Below are 23,235 nucleotides of genomic sequence, written 5' to 3'. Positions count from 1 at the left end.
TGGGAAAAGACAAACAAAGAAGAAGGGAAATGCAGTCAATTCTATGAAAAGTAAAGGCCGAAAGGGGTGGAAATATCATTCTCCCATGAAAAAACAAGGTTTTGTAAAGGTCTACAAGAAAAAATGCTATAGAGAGAGACCCCCTCCCAGCATTTCCTCTGCAAAAACAATGTAAAGTTGACTGGTGTGATCAACTTCGATGTTCATTGACTGTTTTGATCAACTAGAATGATGAAAACAATATATTTGCAAAAGGGATATGAAATATCCACCCCCATTCGCAGAATTTCAATCCCCTTTAGTTTTTATGAAAATGGTTTTGGTTTTGGGAAAAGTTGAACTAAAAGTAGTGGAAATGCAGCCAATCTTATGAAAAGTAGAAAGTGAAGAGAGTGGACTTATCATATTCCTTTGGAAAAACATAGGCGTAGAATTTGTCTTAAGCCCATTTTACATTTTGAAAGACAAGGAGTAAAGTGAAATGATATTTCCACATCCATATTTCCATCCCCATTAGTTTGAAAATGGCTTTGGTTTCAAGAAAAGACAAAACCAACATGAATGGATCGCAGAAATGCATTTCTCTGGCCGTCTGTTGCATGAGAGAGCAGCCACCTCATATGAATTAAATGAATGACAAAATCTGGGTATATGTGTCAGCTTTCTCATGCAACAGCCGATGGTCCCTAGCAAATCCCTTTTAAAAAACAAAGTTCTGAATAGTTCAGTACGAAAAATATCAATTAAATATTAGTGAATCTTTTTTTATTTTTTTGAGTAAATCTTCCATTTCTCTCCTAACAAAAGTGTTGGTTGAAATTTTTAACCCAAGAGAGTAGAAAATAGAGGTGAATCCATGATGTGGTACCTTTACTTTCCTCCTTGAAATGATTTAGATCGTGATATCCACGGAGCATTGATCAGCCTATAAAACCTGCAACTTCCATATCATCTGACAATCACATGTTGTGCTAATAAAGCAAGAGAAAGATAATGATTTCATGAAACAGACTCTACACATATTGTATTACCCCATGTTTTACAAGACCAGGAGTAGAAAAGACAAAAAAAAAAAAAAAAAAGGCAGAGAATAAAGAAAAACTAAAAGAATTGCAAACCAGTCCCTTCTGTTGCTTTTTCATTTGAATATCCCTTTGTTGGGGGGAACCCAGATCACCATAACTGCTTTTTGAAAAAGTAGCAACGGCCATATTGTGGGAAAGACATATAAGACTACCTGAATGCAACTTCTCTCCCACTCCTTCTCTAACAAAGGCCATTTTCTATGTGTAAATAACTATCCAACTGGTTATACAATCACAGTAAACCCTCTTTTTTTCCTACTACCACCCATATCTGCAAATCAAGTGTCAGTGAGGCCTAGACGACTTTCCATCCTCAATACTGCCATCATCTTCCCCATCATCTCTCTTTCTCTTTGGCTGAGATGAAGAGGGCTGCATCTGAACACCATGAAGGTCCTCTTCATCCCCATCACCTCTCTTTCTCTTTGGCTGCATTTGAACACTATGGAGGTCCTCTTCATCTTCCACTTCCTCTTCTTCCTCTTCGACATCATCTTCATTGCCCGGGACATAATCACTGCCCGCAGCCTCTTCTTCCGCCTGTGCAATGGGCTGCATGAGGTATTCTGACCCAAAATCCTCTTCCTAGAATAACCAAACACCATAGATCAGAAACTACAAACATATCAAGGCCAATGACCATAGGAGAGTATGGAGTATGGTAGCAAGAATCAAAGTGGATTACAAATATGCATCCCATGCACCACCAAGTATAGATTCAAACATGACATAGACTCCATTCCAACATATTAGAATAAATACTGGGAAAAAAAAAAGATAATCACCAAGAATAAACAGGCAAATGAGAATAAAATATCTTTGTGAATTGTGATACAGTGAATGCAGAAATATCAGGTCACTTCCCATGGAGAAAGAACATGAATTAGGGGATAATAATTTTGATAACACAGTGATTATGGAATTATAACACTGATCGTGGCACATAATATATAATAATAATGCAAGCAAACTACTAATTGCATTATGTCTCATTGGGCAAAATAATTAAAAAACAATTTGGTTTATCATGTAAGGCACAAGCCATCAACAGAGCGCAGCAAAGTAAATCGGGCCTACATAACTCCCCAATGCAAACTACAACTAGTAATACAATTTCAAAGATCATTTAAACAAAGAAATACAATAATAAAGTCATTTGAATACACAATTAGGATAAATTCATGAATGCATCACAAACAACATGGACTTGAATCAATTTTCTAATTCATTAGTAGCATATAAATGAAAATATCTGAACACCAGCTTACACCTGTCCAAAAAGAGAGAGCATAAAGTATATCTTTAAAAAAACAAAACAAAAGAGCAGAATTTAAAATATAGATAGCAACAAACATAAGCAAAAAGCTCCGATGAGGGGAAAGAGAAGACAAAAGGCAATAAACTAAATACCGCTGTCATGTTAGCAATATGCATCAACAACGTCACGCACCATTATATCATCATGAGGCTCGACTCAAGCAACTGTAGCATTGGACAGTGTAATTTTCACACTTGGACCAAAGCTTAACACGGGTGTAAAGGGAATGTACATTTTATCCTTTTGGATAAATCATAATCTCATGTCAGGAAACCAGAAATATGGGGGACCTAAAATCCCCATTTGGCTAGACGATAAGAAATCAGGTTTGCTTCATTGTACCTACAGACAACATTAAGTGCTCCAACACCTTCCATCATGTTTTGTGTCCAAGATAGGACTGCCATCCCAAAGAGATGCTAGTTCCTTCTCTTATTCCAGTGAACAACATTGCTTAAGCTCCATTAATGATAAATCCACTAAACCTATATAATAGGTGGAACTTAGAGCACATCAAGTTTTAGATAAAGGCCTCAGTCATGGTAACATTAGAAGTTGGCCCGTAACAGAAAGCATTACCATCTCTCTCAAATTACTCAAGAACACCTGCCCCAACATTCAAAAGGTCAAAGATTTCTGCTGACAAGCCATTGAAGCTCAGCTTTATTGTACTTCCCTCTGGACTTCCATCCCGTAATCTTCTGAAGGGCCAAAGCCAGAACATTAAGGATAAAACCAGAACAATAGAAAGTTCGGGCTAGAAATGACACCTCCACTATTTACTTTTGATTCTTTAATGATAACCCCACTAATTTTTATTTTTATTTTTTTGAATCGTAATGATCAATCCACTATTATTCATAGGTTTTACCCTACTTCCTAACTACACAGAAGAGAGTGGTAGGAGATTTTATATTATTTTTGAACGGGAGATAGTAGGAGATACACGGATATGTTTGAGCAAGCAAGAAGCAAGAATCGAGATATCAAAAAGTAAAAGGAAAGCAACATAGAAGAAACTTAAAATCTTTATTTATGAATTGTAAAGAAATGACAACATTTAGAGTTAACACATAATTGGTGGTCCAGCATCAGGAAATGGACCTGCACCATAGGTAGAAAATTCCTGCTATGGAACCACCATACCCCACTCCTAACACAAGCATGTCCAGTTCTAATCAGCATATAGCTACTAAAAAAATAAGGGAAGTGATATTTACGCCCCTTTTGATCACCAGGGACACCCAGTGTCAGTGTATCAATGACAAAAAGGGGCCTAATGTAATTGATGTCAGAAAAATCCAGGGGTTTTGATTGCAACGTACACTGTCAATGGGTGTCCCTGGTGATCAAAAGGGGCGTAAATATCATTTCCCAAAAATAAATGATGCGGATAAATTAACTTTTAGATGGATTAAAAGCTACATCACATGATCAATGCTAACACTAGCAACATGCATACAGACATGCTGTTTGTACAGTTCTCAGAATTACTAAAATGAACCAGTCTACAATATCAGCAATCTTAGATTCATTACTGCCAGAGGAAGACCAATCATCAAATCAAACCAATAAAGTGTGATAATAGTCAACAAGATGATCCCTAAGAAGGACATGCTCTGTAGTTTTTTTTGTTTTTTTACCAATAACTACATTCAATAGGCTATGTTCCTTATAAGAGAGAGAAAATATTATTGCCACTAACCAGGAAATGGAAATTAAGATATTTAAGATCACTGACATATGCAGAAAAAAAGGTATTTTTTTGCCAGTTAAGAGAGACTGACCTCATCCTCCCCCTCACCATCATCTTCTTCGTATTCACCATCTTCTTCAACACCTTGTTCCTCATCTTCCCCAATCTCTCCATTCTCATCTTCCTCTCCCTGCTCATGCCCGTCAATTTCTCCTTCCGTGCTCGTTAACCGCCCAGCGCTCCCTGGCTCCACATCCTCCTCTTCGTCCTCCACATCCTCCTCGTCGCCGTCCTCATCATCATCATCATCATCTTCTTCTTCTTCAACCCCATCCTCATCTTCATCGCTATCATCAATCTCATGAACCTCAACAACATCCTCATCTTCTCCATTCTCTTCATCAATCTCCTCCTCTTCATCCTCATCATCTTCATCCTCTACATCTTCTTCCTCCTCATCCCCATCCCTAGAACCCGCCACACGAAAACCATTCGAACGGTGAGCTAAGGCCGAATTTGAATTCACCCCATTACCAACCCTCGTAGTTTCCGTCTCCTCCTCATCAGCATCACTCTCTTCATCCTCATCCACATCAAGGACCCCACCACTACTCCCACCATTGATCAACTTCCCCGACCTATCCTCACCGTCGATTTCCCCACTCCCAGGATCATCATCCTCCACATCTTCTTCATCCTCCTCCTCATCACTCTCCGGCCGCTCATTCTCATCAGCATCCATCTTATCTAAATACCTAAGAGACCTAATCAACCCAAAAACCAAAAATCTATAATCTTTGATCCTCGTCACCGGGCACTCATATAAATCCAGCGAGACCATGCTAAGCCGAGCGAGAGGGGCGAGATCCTCTATATACTGGATCCGATTATTCGAGAGGTCGAGATCTCGGAGAGAATCGAGACCGGCCTCAACGAGGAATTCGAGCCCACCAGCAATCCTATTATCAGAGAGAATGAGTCTCTGTAGATTCCGAAGCCGAGGGAACTTTTCGAGGGATGAGACTCCAACGTTGGCAATAGAGAGGTGTTCCAGGCTATGAAATTTCTCAAGCAAGCCCGGAGGAGGGAGACGGCCATGAAGGCATTTCACGGCGCCATCCAGTGTCAACGTTCGAACCGACGAGCAATCTGTCTGCCCGTCGAGCGCTGTTTCCACAGCTCTCTCCCAAACTTCATCCATCTACCCAAAACCCTAACCAAACCCTAGGTTTTCCAATCTGTATAAACCAAAAACCATACAAAAATCAACAAAAAGGAATCAGAAAATTAGGGAATAGATTCCGAAAACCACGTCAAATCCCTAAGGCCCTGTTTGGATTGCTGATGGAAATTTTCTCTTTCTTGGGAAAAATTTTCTTCCATGATTTAGAGAGAAATAGCGTGATTATGGTTAATTTAGAAAGATATTATCGTAAATTGAATGTTCTTGCAAGTAAAAATTGAATAAGAAGTGGAAATTTTACATTAATTTTTCCTTTCCAATCTTTTCCATAAAATTCCTGCAATCCAAACAGGGTCTAAGTTTTTCAATCCATATAACCAAACCCTAAGTTTTCCAATCCGTATAAACACAAAAACCAAACAAAAAATCAACAATAAGAGAAATATACCTCAAATCGATGGACGAGATATCAACCCTAACTCTAGATCCGAGCAATCGAACAGGAAGAGCCACGAAAAACCCTAACCCTAATAAAGAAGGAAACCCTAGCTTTTTTCCTGCTTCGTGATCTTCCTCTTCCTTTCTCTCTCCTTTCCTGCTGCAATAAGGCAGTGGCTTTGAAACGAAACCCTAACCCTAGATCCGAACCACGAAAAACCCTAACCCTAACCCTAAAAAATCCTTCCTCGATCTCTGCTTTTTCTAGCTGTGTTGGGAGATAAGCATGAGAGAGAGGGCTCGACCTTTGCAGGCCAGGGTTCGAGACTTGGGTTCAGAAGAACAAACCTATCTTTGCTTGGGACGTGGAGGGGATGTTTTGACCGTCCGATCTTTTGGTGAGGATCGATGACGTGGAAAATTTAACGGTCTCGATTTGTTTTGTTTGTGTTTGTTTTGAGAAGGGGCGTGGTAGGAAAGGCAGTGAGTCTCACATCCGACATATTGGCTCCACTACATAACTACCCTTATTGTTATAAGATAATATCGGAAATACCCTTCCGGTAAGGTTCACGAACTTATACTGGGATCGTAGGGCCACGTTCGCAGCCCATCGTATTTGTTGTACATGTATGGGCAATCGGGGCCGTTGATCTGTTATGCAGCTACATGTTTACATGGGAATGATGGGTCCCACTCAGGATGAATGATTGTCACCTCACACATATCAGGGGGACTGTGGGCATGTGTTAGAGAAGATTATATCGATTGAGATCTGACGGTTGGATTTTATTGTGATAGATTAGGCAAGTTTCGTTAAATGAGCAACCCAACTAGAGTAGCTGAATAGGCAGCTATATTGAATTGGTAATTAGGTTAATTCTCTTGTAGATGTATCCAAGGTCAATAGAAATCTCCTAATTTTATCAGCACAATTATGGGTACAACCATGGTTTTAAATTTCAACCGAAATCTGAAATTTCGGAGACCGACACCGAACCACACAAAACCGAAATGGTAATTTATTTAGGCTGAAATTTTGGAATTTCGGTCGAAATTTCAGTTTTTCCAAAATTTGACACAAAAAATCTGTTTTTTAAAATATTAATTTAATATTTCACCGAAATTGGGTACTACTAAAGGAGTTTGGCCTAACTCAACAGGGGCAGCTGCCCCCCTTATGCTACATGTAGCTCTGCTCCGGGCATAAATTTTAGATGGTTATGTTAGAGGAATGTCAACATAAATTTTATATAATGTATGCGGGTGGCGTGTAGTATTTTTCAAAAAGTACAGTGCGGCCCACTTCATAGGATAATCCAAACCTTTCATTTATCGGGCCACAACATAAATAGGATGTACACTCCATAGATCATCTGCATAAATAGGATGATGTTCTTAACCCCGTCTCCACACTTTTCATTGTTTTTATATGGTGTAAGCCCTTATAGTCCCCTAATAATTTATGCGCTTCAATGTTTTGATAAACATGCGCTCAAATTTCTATCGTATAGTATTCAAAGAGTTGTCAGTCGAATATTACGGTTCTCATAAAGCTCGTAAAGCCCTTAAATACTACACAGAAAGCTCTTAAAGCCCTTAAATACTACACGACAAATATGTCAAATTTCTGTCGTGTATAATTTAAAGGGTTGTCAATCGAATATTACAGTTCTCAAAAAGCTCTTAAAGCCCTTAAATACTTAAAGGGTTGTCAGTCGGATATTCCGGTTCTCAAAAAGCTCTTAAAGCCCTTAAATACTACACGACAAATATGTGGAGCGCTGAAATCATTTCCCTTATTTTATTTTATTTTTAAGAGAGGTAGAAAGGACACTAATGTAATTTGACACAAAAAATTCAGTTTTTTATTTTGGAATTTCGGTCGAAATTTCAGTTTTTCCAAAATTTGACACAAAAAATCTGTTTTTTAAAATATTAATTTAATATTTCACCGAAATTGGGTACAACTAAAGGAGTTTGGCCTAACTCAACAGGGGCAGCTGCCCCCCTTATGCTACATGTAGCTCTGCTCCGGGCATAAATTTTAGATGGTTATGTTAGAGGAATGTCAACATAAATTTTATATAATGTATGCGGGTGGCGTGTAGTATTTTTCAAAAAGTACAGTGCGGCCCACTTCATAGGATAATCCAAACCTTTCATTTATCGGGCCACAACATAAATAGGATGTACACTCCATAGATCATCTGCATAAATAGGATGATGTTCTTAACCCCGTCTCCACACTTTTCATTGTTTTTATATGGTGTAAGCCCTTATAGTCCCCTAATAATTTATGCGCTTCAATGTTTTGATAAACATGCGCTCAAATTTCTATCGTATAGTATTCAAAGAGTTGTCAGTCGAATATTACGGTTCTCATAAAGCTCGTAAAGCCCTTAAATACTACACAGAAAGCTCTTAAAGCCCTTAAATACTACACGACAAATATGTCAAATTTCTGTCGTGTATAATTTAAAGGGTTGTCAATCGAATATTACAGTTCTCAAAAAGCTCTTAAAGCCCTTAAATACTTAAAGGGTTGTCAGTCGGATATTCCGGTTCTCAAAAAGCTCTTAAAGCCCTTAAATACTACACGACAAATATGTGGAGCGCTGAAATCATTTCCCTTATTTTATTTTATTTTTAAGAGAGGTAGAAAGGACACTAATGTAATTTGACACAAAAAATTCAGTTTTTTATTTTGGAATTTCGGTCGAAATTTCAGTTTTTCCAAAATTTGACACAAAAAATCTGTTTTTTAAAATATTAATTTAATATTTCACCGAAATTGGGTACAACTAAAGGAGTTTGGCCTAACTCAACAGGGGCAGCTGCCCCCCTTATGCTACATGTAGCTCTGCTCCGGGCATAAATTTTAGATGGTTATGTTAGAGGAATGTCAACATAAATTTTATATAATGTATGCGGGTGGCGTGTAGTATTTTTCAAAAAGTACAGTGCGGCCCACTTCATAGGATAATCCAAACCTTTCATTTATCGGGCCACAACATAAATAGGATGTACACTCCATAGATCATCTGCATAAATAGGATGATGTTCTTAACCCCGTCTCCACACTTTTCATTGTTTTTATATGGTGTAAGCCCTTATAGTCCCCTAATAATTTATGCGCTTCAATGTTTTGATAAACATGCGCTCAAATTTCTATCGTATAGTATTCAAAGAGTTGTCAGTCGAATATTACGGTTCTCATAAAGCTCGTAAAGCCCTTAAATACTACACAGAAAGCTCTTAAAGCCCTTAAATACTACACGACAAATATGTCAAATTTCTGTCGTGTATAATTTAAAGGGTTGTCAATCGAATATTACAGTTCTCAAAAAGCTCTTAAAGCCCTTAAATACTTAAAGGGTTGTCAGTCGGATATTCCGGTTCTCAAAAAGCTCTTAAAGCCCTTAAATACTACACGACAAATATGTGGAGCGCTGAAATCATTTCCCTTATTTTATTTTATTTTTAAGAGAGGTAGAAAGGACACTAATGTAATTTGACACAAAAAATTCAGTTTTTTATTTTGGAATTTCGGTCGAAATTTCAGTTTTTCCAAAATTTGACACAAAAAATCTGTTTTTTAAAATATTAATTTAATATTTCACCGAAATTGGGTACAACTAAAGGAGTTTGGCCTAACTCAACAGGGGCAGCTGCCCCCCTTATGCTACATGTAGCTCTGCTCCGGGCATAAATTTTAGATGGTTATGTTAGAGGAATGTCAACATAAATTTTATATAATGTATGCGGGTGGCGTGTAGTATTTTTCAAAAAGTACAGTGCGGCCCACTTCATAGGATAATCCAAACCTTTCATTTATCGGGCCACAACATAAATAGGATGTACACTCCATAGATCATCTGCATAAATAGGATGATGTTCTTAACCCCGTCTCCACACTTTTCATTGTTTTTATATGGTGTAAGCCCTTATAGTCCCCTAATAATTTATGCGCTTCAATGTTTTGATAAACATGCGCTCAAATTTCTATCGTATAGTATTCAAAGAGTTGTCAGTCGAATATTACGGTTCTCATAAAGCTCGTAAAGCCCTTAAATACTACACAGAAAGCTCTTAAAGCCCTTAAATACTACACGACAAATATGTCAAATTTCTGTCGTGTATAATTTAAAGGGTTGTCAATCGAATATTACAGTTCTCAAAAAGCTCTTAAAGCCCTTAAATACTTAAAGGGTTGTCAGTCGGATATTCCGGTTCTCAAAAAGCTCTTAAAGCCCTTAAATACTACACGACAAATATGTGGAGCGCTGAAATCATTTCCCTTATTTTATTTTATTTTTAAGAGAGGTAGAAAGGACACTAATGTAATTTGACACAAAAAATTCAGTTTTTTATTTTGGAATTTCGGTCGAAATTTCAGTTTTTCCAAAATTTGACACAAAAAATCTGTTTTTTAAAATATTAATTTAATATTTCACCGAAATTGGGTACAACTAAAGGAGTTTGGCCTAACTCAACAGGGGCAGCTGCCCCCCTTATGCTACATGTAGCTCTGCTCCGGGCATAAATTTTAGATGGTTATGTTAGAGGAATGTCAACATAAATTTTATATAATGTATGCGGGTGGCGTGTAGTATTTTTCAAAAAGTACAGTGCGGCCCACTTCATAGGATAATCCAAACCTTTCATTTATCGGGCCACAACATAAATAGGATGTACACTCCATAGATCATCTGCATAAATAGGATGATGTTCTTAACCCCGTCTCCACACTTTTCATTGTTTTTATATGGTGTAAGCCCTTATAGTCCCCTAATAATTTATGCGCTTCAATGTTTTGATAAACATGCGCTCAAATTTCTATCGTATAGTATTCAAAGAGTTGTCAGTCGAATATTACGGTTCTCATAAAGCTCGTAAAGCCCTTAAATACTACACAGAAAGCTCTTAAAGCCCTTAAATACTACACGACAAATATGTCAAATTTCTGTCGTGTATAATTTAAAGGGTTGTCAATCGAATATTACAGTTCTCAAAAAGCTCTTAAAGCCCTTAAATACTTAAAGGGTTGTCAGTCGGATATTCCGGTTCTCAAAAAGCTCTTAAAGCCCTTAAATACTACACGACAAATATGTGGAGCGCTGAAATCATTTCCCTTATTTTATTTTATTTTTAAGAGAGGTAGAAAGGACACTAATGTAATTTGACACAAAAAATTCAGTTTTTTATTTTGGAATTTCGGTCGAAATTTCAGTTTTTCCAAAATTTGACACAAAAAATCTGTTTTTTAAAATATTAATTTAATATTTCACCGAAATTGGGTACAACTAAAGGAGTTTGGCCTAACTCAACAGGGGCAGCTGCCCCCCTTATGCTACATGTAGCTCTGCTCCGGGCATAAATTTTAGATGGTTATGTTAGAGGAATGTCAACATAAATTTTATATAATGTATGCGGGTGGCGTGTAGTATTTTTCAAAAAGTACAGTGCGGCCCACTTCATAGGATAATCCAAACCTTTCATTTATCGGGCCACAACATAAATAGGATGTACACTCCATAGATCATCTGCATAAATAGGATGATGTTCTTAACCCCGTCTCCACACTTTTCATTGTTTTTATATGGTGTAAGCCCTTATAGTCCCCTAATAATTTATGCGCTTCAATGTTTTGATAAACATGCGCTCAAATTTCTATCGTATAGTATTCAAAGAGTTGTCAGTCGAATATTACGGTTCTCATAAAGCTCGTAAAGCCCTTAAATACTACACAGAAAGCTCTTAAAGCCCTTAAATACTACACGACAAATATGTCAAATTTCTGTCGTGTATAATTTAAAGGGTTGTCAATCGAATATTACAGTTCTCAAAAAGCTCTTAAAGCCCTTAAATACTTAAAGGGTTGTCAGTCGGATATTCCGGTTCTCAAAAAGCTCTTAAAGCCCTTAAATACTACACGACAAATATGTGGAGCGCTGAAATCATTTCCCTTATTTTATTTTATTTTTAAGAGAGGTAGAAAGGACACTAATGTAATTTGACACAAAAAATTCAGTTTTTTATTTTGGAATTTCGGTCGAAATTTCAGTTTTTCCAAAATTTGACACAAAAAATCTGTTTTTTAAAATATTAATTTAATATTTCACCGAAATTGGGTACAACTAAAGGAGTTTGGCCTAACTCAACAGGGGCAGCTGCCCCCCTTATGCTACATGTAGCTCTGCTCCGGGCATAAATTTTAGATGGTTATGTTAGAGGAATGTCAACATAAATTTTATATAATGTATGCGGGTGGCGTGTAGTATTTTTCAAAAAGTACAGTGCGGCCCACTTCATAGGATAATCCAAACCTTTCATTTATCGGGCCACAACATAAATAGGATGTACACTCCATAGATCATCTGCATAAATAGGATGATGTTCTTAACCCCGTCTCCACACTTTTCATTGTTTTTATATGGTGTAAGCCCTTATAGTCCCCTAATAATTTATGCGCTTCAATGTTTTGATAAACATGCGCTCAAATTTCTATCGTATAGTATTCAAAGAGTTGTCAGTCGAATATTACGGTTCTCATAAAGCTCGTAAAGCCCTTAAATACTACACAGAAAGCTCTTAAAGCCCTTAAATACTACACGACAAATATGTCAAATTTCTGTCGTGTATAATTTAAAGGGTTGTCAATCGAATATTACAGTTCTCAAAAAGCTCTTAAAGCCCTTAAATACTTAAAGGGTTGTCAGTCGGATATTCCGGTTCTCAAAAAGCTCTTAAAGCCCTTAAATACTACACGACAAATATGTGGAGCGCTGAAATCATTTCCCTTATTTTATTTTATTTTTAAGAGAGGTAGAAAGGACACTAATGTAATTTGACACAAAAAATTCAGTTTTTTATTTTGGAATTTCGGTCGAAATTTCAGTTTTTCCAAAATTTGACACAAAAAATCTGTTTTTTAAAATATTAATTTAATATTTCACCGAAATTGGGTACAACTAAAGGAGTTTGGCCTAACTCAACAGGGGCAGCTGCCCCCCTTATGCTACATGTAGCTCTGCTCCGGGCATAAATTTTAGATGGTTATGTTAGAGGAATGTCAACATAAATTTTATATAATGTATGCGGGTGGCGTGTAGTATTTTTCAAAAAGTACAGTGCGGCCCACTTCATAGGATAATCCAAACCTTTCATTTATCGGGCCACAACATAAATAGGATGTACACTCCATAGATCATCTGCATAAATAGGATGATGTTCTTAACCCCGTCTCCACACTTTTCATTGTTTTTATATGGTGTAAGCCCTTATAGTCCCCTAATAATTTATGCGCTTCAATGTTTTGATAAACATGCGCTCAAATTTCTATCGTATAGTATTCAAAGAGTTGTCAGTCGAATATTACGGTTCTCATAAAGCTCGTAAAGCCCTTAAATACTACACAGAAAGCTCTTAAAGCCCTTAAATACTACACGACAAATATGTCAAATTTCTGTCGTGTATAATTTAAAGGGTTGTCAATCGAATATTACAGTTCTCAAAAAGCTCTTAAAGCCCTTAAATACTTAAAGGGTTGTCAGTCGGATATTCCGGTTCTCAAAAAGCTCTTAAAGCCCTTAAATACTACACGACAAATATGTGGAGCGCTGAAATCATTTCCCTTATTTTATTTTATTTTTAAGAGAGGTAGAAAGGACACTAATGTAATTTGACACAAAAAATTCAGTTTTTTATTTTGGAATTTCGGTCGAAATTTCAGTTTTTCCAAAATTTGACACAAAAAATCTGTTTTTTAAAATATTAATTTAATATTTCACCGAAATTGGGTACAACTAAAGGAGTTTGGCCTAACTCAACAGGGGCAGCTGCCCCCCTTATGCTACATGTAGCTCTGCTCCGGGCATAAATTTTAGATGGTTATGTTAGAGGAATGTCAACATAAATTTTATATAATGTATGCGGGTGGCGTGTAGTATTTTTCAAAAAGTACAGTGCGGCCCACTTCATAGGATAATCCAAACCTTTCATTTATCGGGCCACAACATAAATAGGATGTACACTCCATAGATCATCTGCATAAATAGGATGATGTTCTTAACCCCGTCTCCACACTTTTCATTGTTTTTATATGGTGTAAGCCCTTATAGTCCCCTAATAATTTATGCGCTTCAATGTTTTGATAAACATGCGCTCAAATTTCTATCGTATAGTATTCAAAGAGTTGTCAGTCGAATATTACGGTTCTCATAAAGCTCGTAAAGCCCTTAAATACTACACAGAAAGCTCTTAAAGCCCTTAAATACTACACGACAAATATGTCAAATTTCTGTCGTGTATAATTTAAAGGGTTGTCAATCGAATATTACAGTTCTCAAAAAGCTCTTAAAGCCCTTAAATACTTAAAGGGTTGTCAGTCGGATATTCCGGTTCTCAAAAAGCTCTTAAAGCCCTTAAATACTACACGACAAATATGTGGAGCGCTGAAATCATTTCCCTTATTTTATTTTATTTTTAAGAGAGGTAGAAAGGACACTAATGTAATTTGACACAAAAAATTCAGTTTTTTATTTTGGAATTTCGGTCGAAATTTCAGTTTTTCCAAAATTTGACACAAAAAATCTGTTTTTTAAAATATTAATTTAATATTTCACCGAAATTGGGTACAACTAAAGGAGTTTGGCCTAACTCAACAGGGGCAGCTGCCCCCCTTATGCTACATGTAGCTCTGCTCCGGGCATAAATTTTAGATGGTTATGTTAGAGGAATGTCAACATAAATTTTATATAATGTATGCGGGTGGCGTGTAGTATTTTTCAAAAAGTACAGTGCGGCCCACTTCATAGGATAATCCAAACCTTTCATTTATCGGGCCACAACATAAATAGGATGTACACTCCATAGATCATCTGCATAAATAGGATGATGTTCTTAACCCCGTCTCCACACTTTTCATTGTTTTTATATGGTGTAAGCCCTTATAGTCCCCTAATAATTTATGCGCTTCAATGTTTTGATAAACATGCGCTCAAATTTCTATCGTATAGTATTCAAAGAGTTGTCAGTCGAATATTACGGTTCTCATAAAGCTCGTAAAGCCCTTAAATACTACACAGAAAGCTCTTAAAGCCCTTAAATACTACACGACAAATATGTCAAATTTCTGTCGTGTATAATTTAAAGGGTTGTCAATCGAATATTACAGTTCTCAAAAAGCTCTTAAAGCCCTTAAATACTTAAAGGGTTGTCAGTCGGATATTCCGGTTCTCAAAAAGCTCTTAAAGCCCTTAAATACTACACGACAAATATGTGGAGCGCTGAAATCATTTCCCTTATTTTATTTTATTTTTAAGAGAGGTAGAAAGGACACTAATGTAATTTGACACAAAAAATTCAGTTTTTTATTTTGGAATTTCGGTCGAAATTTCAGTTTTTCCAAAATTTGACACAAAAAATCTGTTTTTTAAAATATTAATTTAATATTTCACCGAAATTGGGTACAACTAAAGGAGTTTGGCCTAACTCAACAGGGGCAGCTGCCCCCCTTATGCTACATGTAGCTCTGCTCCGGGCATAAATTTTAGATGGTTATGTTAGAGGAATGTCAACATAAATTTTATATAATGTATGCGGGTGGCGTGTAGTATTTTTCAAAAAGTACAGTGCGGCCCACTTCATAGGATAATCCAAACCTTTCATTTATCGGGCCACAACATAAATAGGATGTACACTCCATAGATCATCTGCATAAATAGGATGATGTTCTTAACCCCGTCTCCACACTTTTCATTGTTTTTATATGGTGTAAGCCCTTATAGTCCCCTAATAATTTATGCGCTTCAATGTTTTGATAAACATGCGCTCAAATTTCTATCGTATAGTATTCAAAGAGTTGTCAGTCGAATATTACGGTTCTCATAAAGCTCGTAAAGCCCTTAAATACTACACAGAAAGCTCTTAAAGCCCTTAAATACTACACGACAAATATGTCAAATTTCTGTCGTGTATAATTTAAAGGGTTGTCAATCGAATATTACAGTTCTCAAAAAGCTCTTAAAGCCCTTAAATACTTAAAGGGTTGTCAGTCGGATATTCCGGTTCTCAAAAAGCTCTTAAAGCCCTTAAATACTACACGACAAATATGTGGAGCGCTGAAATCATTTCCCTTATTTTATTTTATTTTTAAGAGAGGTAGAAAGGACACTAATGTAATTTGACACAAAAAATTCAGTTTTTTATTTTGGAATTTCGGTCGAAATTTCAGTTTTTCCAAAATTTGACACAAAAAATCTGTTTTTTAAAATATTAATTTAATATTTCACCGAAATTGGGTACAACTAAAGGAGTTTGGCCTAACTCAACAGGGGCAGCTGCCCCCCTTATGCTACATGTAGCTCTGCTCCGGGCATAAATTTTAGATGGTTATGTTAGAGGAATGTCAACATAAATTTTATATAATGTATGCGGGTGGCGTGTAGTATTTTTCAAAAAGTACAGTGCGGCCCACTTCATAGGATAATCCAAACCTTTCATTTATCGGGCCACAACATAAATAGGATGTACACTCCATAGATCATCTGCATAAATAGGATGATGTTCTTAACCCCGTCTCCACACTTTTCATTGTTTTTATATGGTGTAAGCCCTTATAGTCCCCTAATTTTCAAAAAGTATTGTAAGGACTGTACTATAGGATCATCCAAATGGTCCATGTGATGGGCCGCAACGTAAATAGGTTGTGCCCAAAAAAATCATTTCTATAGGATGTGTTGAGAAAATCCGTCGGGCAAATTAATACGATCGTGCACAAATTAAACGGAAAAGTAAAATAACACAAGCAAGCCACAAAATGAACACCAAGATTTTATGTGGTTCGGCCAAGCCTAGTCCATGAGCAAGAAACACAATCTTCCACTATGAGAAAACAATATACAAGGATTACAATGGATTTAACCCAAAACCTACAACTCTTTCCTCACTTCTCAAACCCAAAATCGTACGCAAGAGAAACCCAAGAAAACCCAAGAAAAAATCCTTTTCTTTCTTCTTCTTCTCTCTCTCTCCCTTAGGATAGCCGTCACACCCGAAGCCTCTCGCTCATCATCTCTTGTTGTCCCTCCACAAGAGAAAACCCACTCTCATATGTTTTTTCAAAAATTGAAAATAGCATACTTTTCTATTTTTGGCCTTTGCCTTCAACAACATCTACATGCCATTTTTGCCTTTTGCCTTCCCACCGACCATGGTGGGAAATAAGGCAACTTTCCCAACAGGATAATCCAAACCCTCCGATCTACAAAGGAACTACATATTATGAAAACCTCTATAGATCAGAGGGCTAGGATCATCCTATGAAAATGATTTTTGGGGAATAACCTATTTACTTTGTCTTCCATCACATGGACGGTTTGGATCATCCTATGATGTGGTCCGTACAGTACTTATTGAAAAATACGGTACTATAATGGCTTACACTATATAAAATCTCCGCAATCTGGTTGTTATTCACCACGGCAAAAGTGGTCTTTCAGAAGCACTGATTATGAACATTGATTCATGAATCCCAACCACAAAGCAGTGCAAAGAATCAGTATTATGAGAAGAGCTCGAACTCATCTGTTGTCACCCCTGCCCATTAAAGTTTAAAGTTGTATTTTTTCTTGTTTTGTTTATTTTAGGGAAATAATTTATGCGCTTCAATATTTTGATAAACATGCGCTCAAATTTCTATCGTATAGTATTTAAAGAGTTGTCAGTCGAATGTTACGGTTCTCATAAAGCTCTTAAAGCCCTTCAATACTACACAGAAAGCTCTTAAAGCCCTTAAATACTACACGACAAATATGTCAAATTTCTGTCGTGTAGTAATTAAAGGGTTGTCAATCGAATATTACAGTTCTCAAAAAGCTCTTAAAGCCCTTAAATACTTAAAGGGTTGTCAGTCGGATATTCCGGTTCTCAAAAAGCTCTTAAAGCCCTTAAATACTACACGACAAATATGTGGAGCGCTGAAATCATTTCCCTTATTTTATTTTATTTTATTTTATTTTTAAGAGAGGTAGAAAGGACACTAATGTAATTTTGTGCCAAGGGCATTTCAGTCATTCAACCTTACTTGCACATGTACGAGTCACTTATGTTTGCTCCATCTTTTCCTCAACATTTTTCACTTCCCGTTTTGAACAGGCCTTATGTGGCTGCTCTCACTTCCAACTGGCCATCCGTGAAATGCCTTGTGCGATGGAAACTAGCAAATCCTTTGGAATTTTTAACCCCGAGAGGGAGAAAAAATAGACGTGAAGCTAGAACATGGTACCTTTATTTTTATTCTTGAAATGACTTCAATCACGTTATCTACACAGCATTGATCAGCCTATAAAACCTGCAACTGCCAAATCATGTGACAATCACGAGTACATTAAAGATAGCTCGATTTGAGGAAACAGAATGTTGTACTCTACACAGTCACATATTGTATACCCCATGTTTTACAAGACAAGGAAAAAAACAAAGGCAGGAAAGAAAAGAAAAACAAAAGAATTGCAAACCAGTCCCCCTTCTGTTGCTTTTTCATTTGAATGTTTCCCTTTGTTGGTGGGAACCCAAATCACCATAACTGCTTTTTGAAAAAGTAGCAACGGTCATATTGTGGAAGGTCATATAAAATCAAGACATCATCAACTACCTGAATGCCATTCTCTCCCCCTCCTTTTCTAACAGTGTCCATTTTCTATCCTTGTAATGAACTATCCATTCCAACTGGTTGTACAATCTCAGTAAACCCCTTTTTTTGTACTATCACCCATATCTGCAAATCAAGTGTCAGTGATGTCTAGACGACTTTCCATCTTCAATACTGCCATCGTCCTCCTCCCCATCACCTCTCTTTCTCTTTGGCTGAAATGAAGAAGGCTGTATTTGAACAGGATTGAGGTCCTCGTCGTCATCCCCATCACCTCTCTTTCTCTTTGGCTGCATCTGAACACTATGGAGGTCCTCTTCATCTTCCACTTCTTCCTCTTCGACATCGTCTTCATTGCCCGGGTCATAATCACTGCCTGCAGCCTCTTCTTCGGCCTGTGCAATGGGCTGCATAAGATATTCAGACCCAAAATCCTCTTCCTGGAATATTCAAACACCATGTATCAGAAACTAAAAACATATCAAGGCCGAAGACCATAGGAGACCATGGTAGCAAGAATCAAAGTGGATTACAAATATGCATCCCATGCACCAAGTATAGATTCAAACATGACATAGAATTCATCCCAACATATTAGCATAAAAGCCGTAAAAAAAAAAGATAATCACCAAGAATAAAACAGCAAATGTGAATACAATAACATTGTGATACATTGAATGCAGAAATATCAGGTCACTTCCCATGGAGAAAGAACATGAATTGGGGATAAATAATTTTGAGAACAAAGTGATTATGGAATTATAACACTGATCATGGCACATAGTATAATAATATTGCAAGCAAACTACTAATTGCATTATGTCTCATCGGCGAAAATAATTAAAAAACAAATTGGTTTATCATGTAAGGCACAAGCCATCAACACAGAGTAGCAAAGTAAATTGGGCCTACATAACTCCCCCATGCAGACTAAAACTGGTAACACAATTTCAAAGATCATCTAAACAAAGAAATCCAATCACAAAGTCATTTGATTGCACAATTAGGATAAATTCATGGACACATCACAAAACAACATGGAATTAAATCAATTCTCTAATTCATTAGTCGCATATAATGCAAATATCCGAACACCGGCTTACGCCTATTCAAAAAAAAATGCAGAACTTAAAATATAGATAGCAACAAACACAAGCAAAAAGCTCCGAGGAGGACGAGAAGACAAAAACCAATAAACTAAATACGGTCATGTTAGCAATATGAATTGACAATGCCACACTCTACTATATCACCATGAGGCTCGACTCAAGCAACTGTTGCATTGGATAATGTAATTTTCACACTTGGACCAAAGCTTAACAAGAGTGTAAAGGGAGTGTACATTTTATCCTTTTGGATATATCATAATCTCATTTCAGGAAAACAGAAATATAGCAAAACCTGCAATGAACTCCTATGGCTAGGTCAAATTCTCATGCATAAATGAGGCTGATCAACAAACCACTAATCTAGACCATAAATCATTGAATTTGCTTTCTCTAGAAGTATAAACTTAAACATGCAACACCCTACCATAACAGGGTTGCAAACAACCTACTTACCTTAGCAACTCACACAATGGGAGAGCTCAAATCCCCATTTGGCTAGGCTATAAGAAATCAGGTTTGCTTCATTGTAACCATGGTTTTAAATTTCGTCCGAAATCCAAAATTTCGGATTTCGATCGAGACTGAAACCGAAATAGCCAAAACTTAGAAAATCGGTCGAAATTTGTTAAAAAATATTAATTTTTTTATTCTATCACAAAGTTTCGATCAAAATTTCGGTCAAAATTTCGACCCAAAAAACCGCTGTTTTGAGCGCATGTACCAAATTTCGGGATTTCGGCTGAAATTTTGGTTTTGGATAAGTCCGAAATTTTAGTCAAAACCGAAATTTAAAACCATGATTGTAACTACAGAAAAAATCAAGTGCTCCAACACCTTCAATCAAGTTTTGTGACCAAATAGGACTGCCATCCCAAAGGGAAGCCAGTTCTTTCTCTTATGCCGGTGAAAAACATAGCTTGAGCTTCATTAATGATAAATCCACTAAACCTATATAATAGGTGGAACTGAGAGCACATCAAATTTTAGATAAAGGCCTCAGTCATGGTAACAATAAATTTGGCCCATAACAGAAAGCATGATCATCCCCCCTCTCAAATTACGCAAAAACACCTGCCCCCGCATTCAAAAGGCCCATAACAGAAAGCACGATCATCCCTCTCAAATTACTCAAAAACACCTGCCCCCACATTCAAAAGGTCAAACATTTCTGCTGACAAGCCATTGAAGCTCAGCTTTATTGTACTTCCCTCTGGACTTCAATCCCATAATCTTCTGAAGGACCAAAGACAGAACATTAACGATAAAACCAGAACAATAGAAAGTTTGGGCTAGAAATGATACCTACACTATTTTCTTCTGATTCTTTAACGATAACTCCACTATTTTTTTGAATAGTAATGATGAATCCACTATCAGTCATAGTTTTTACCCTAATTCCTAATAACACAGAGAGGAGAGATGGTAGGAGATTTTATTTTATTTTTGAATGGGAGATTGTAGGAGATACACGGCCATGTTGGAGCAAGCAAGAAGCAATACTCAAAATATCAAAAAGCAAAAGGAAAGTAACATAGAAGAAACTTAAAACCTTTATTTATGAATTGTAAAGAAATGAAAACAACTAGAGTTAGTACATAATTGGTGGTCGAGAATCAGGAAATGGACAAATTCAAGATTTTTCTCTAGGACCTGCAGCATAGGTAGAAAATTCCTGCTATGGCACCACCATACCCCACTCCTAACACAAGCATGTCCAGTTCTAATCAGCATATATATACATTATCATTAATGATGTGGATAAATTAACTTATAGATGGATTAAAAGCCACATCATATGATCAATGCTAACACTAGCAACATGAATATATGACAATTAAATAAATATATAGACATGCTATTTGTACAGTTCTCAAAATCACACCAGTCTACAATAAGACCAATCATCAAATCAAACCAATAAACTGTGACAATAGTCGACAAGATGATCCCTAAGAAAGACATGCTCTGCAGTTTTTTTTCATTTTTTTAAGAATAACTACACTCAATAGGCAATGCTCCATACCAGAGATATAATGTTATTACCACTAACAGGAAATGAAAATATACGATATGAAGATTACTATTATATGCAGGGAAAAAAAGGAATTTTGTTTGCTAGTTAAGAGAGACTGACCTCATCCTCGCCCTCACCATCATCTTCTTCGTATTCGCCATCTTCTTCAACACCTTGTTCCTCTTCTTCCCCAATCTCCCCATTCTCATCTTCCTCACCCTGCTCATGCCCGTCAATTTCTCCTTCCGTGCTTGTTAACGGCCCAGTGCTCCTCGGCTCCACATCCTCCTCTTCATCCTCCACATCATCTTCCTCCTCCTCATCATCATCCTCTTCAACCCCATCTTCATCTTCATCACTATCATCAATAATCTCATGAACCTCAACAACATCCTCGTCTTCTCCATTCTCTTCATCAATCTCCTCATCATCCTCATCATCCACATCTTCCACATCCTCTACATCCTCATCCCTAGAACCTGCCACACGAAAACCATTCAAACGGTGCCCTAAGGCCGAATTTGAATTCACCCCATTATCTATCCTCACAGTCACAGTCTCCGTCTCCTCCTCATCAGCATCACTCTCCTCATCCTCATCCACCTCAAGGACCCCACCACTACTCCCACCATTGATCAACTTCCCCGACCGATCCTCACCATCAATTTCCCCACTCCCAGGATCATCATCATCTTCCACATCCTCTTCATCCTCCTCCTCATCACTCTCCGGCCGCTCATTCTCATCAGCATCCATCTTATCCAAATACTTAAGAGACCTAATCAACCCAAAAACCCTAGATCTATAATCCTTGATCCTCGTCACGGGGCACTCATACAAATCAAGCGAGACCAACCTAAGCCGAGCGAGAGGGGCAAGATCCTCTACATACTGGATCCGATTATTAGAAAGGTCAAGGTCTCGGAGCGAATCGAGCCCGGCCTCAACGAGGAATTCAAGCCCGCCAGCAATCCGATTATCAGAGAGAATGAGTTTCTGTAGATTCTTCAGACAAGGGAATTTCTCGAGAGACGATACTCCAACGTTTGCGACAGAGAGGTGTTCGAGGCTCTGGAACTTTTCGAGCAGGCCTGGAGGAGGAAGACGTCCATGAACACACTTCACAGCTCCATCCAGCGTCAAGATTTTAACTGATGACCAATCTGTCTGTCCCTCCACTGCTGTTTCAACCGCTCTCTCCCAAACCTCATCCATCTAACCAAACCCTAACCCTAACCCTAAACAAAAACAAAAAAAACAAAAACAATTTAAATTAAACAAAAACCACCTCAAATCGACCGGCTATTCCGATTCTACAACTCGGGATCTGATTCCGTCCATGGACGGAATATAAAAACCCTAACCCTAGGTTTTCCAATCCCTATAAACCAAAAAATCAACAAAAGGAATCCGAAAATTAGGAAAGAGATTCCAAAACCATGGTCGAGATATTAAAACCCTAACCCTAATAAAAGCGAGATATCACAAAACTAACCTTAGATTCAAGCAATCGAAAAGGTAGAATAACGAAAAACCCTAACCCTAATAAAGGTGAGATATCAAAACCCTAACCCTAGATCCGACTTCCGAGCAATCGAAAAGGTAGAATAACGAAAAACCCTAACCCTAATAAAAGCGAGATATCAAAACCCTAACCCTAGATCCGAGCAAAGAAAAAGGTCGAATAACGAAAAACCCTAACCCTAATAACGGCGGAAAACCTCGTTTTTTTTTTCT

The 23,235-nt window shown here is 37.3% G+C and overlaps 2 protein-coding genes across 2 annotated transcripts; both read right to left on the bottom strand.

The window, feature by feature from the left end:
• Nucleotides 1-966: 966 nt before the first annotated feature.
• On the bottom strand, nucleotides 967-6,049 carry LOC143849649 (acidic leucine-rich nuclear phosphoprotein 32-related protein-like). Its single transcript, XM_077358761.1, has 3 exons — nucleotides 5,731-6,049; nucleotides 4,191-5,337; nucleotides 967-1,670 (listed from the first exon to the last, which is right to left on the bottom strand). Exons 2-3 carry the CDS (start codon nucleotides 5,298-5,300, stop codon nucleotides 1,371-1,373), a joined length of 1,410 nt encoding a protein of 469 aa, XP_077214876.1. The 5' UTR covers nucleotides 5,301-5,337; nucleotides 5,731-6,049; the 3' UTR covers nucleotides 967-1,370.
• Nucleotides 6,050-18,425: 12,376 nt separating this feature from the next.
• Nucleotides 18,426-22,759, bottom strand: LOC143849703 (acidic leucine-rich nuclear phosphoprotein 32-related protein-like). Its single transcript, XM_077358862.1, has 2 exons — nucleotides 21,619-22,759; nucleotides 18,426-18,815 (listed from the first exon to the last, which is right to left on the bottom strand). The coding sequence occupies exons 1-2, from the start codon at nucleotides 22,711-22,713 to the stop codon at nucleotides 18,516-18,518; spliced, it is 1,395 nt and encodes a 464-aa protein (XP_077214977.1). The 5' UTR covers nucleotides 22,714-22,759; the 3' UTR covers nucleotides 18,426-18,515.
• Nucleotides 22,760-23,235: the final 476 nt, after the last annotated feature.

The sequence above is a fragment of the Tasmannia lanceolata genome, unplaced genomic scaffold (assembly GCF_043159265.1).
Source record: "Tasmannia lanceolata isolate RefF3 unplaced genomic scaffold, GAP_Taslan_0.1 ptg000018l, whole genome shotgun sequence".
Classification (NCBI taxonomy): domain Eukaryota; kingdom Viridiplantae; phylum Streptophyta; class Magnoliopsida; order Canellales; family Winteraceae; genus Tasmannia; species Tasmannia lanceolata.
This window is presented reverse-complemented; position numbering and strand designations above follow the sequence as displayed.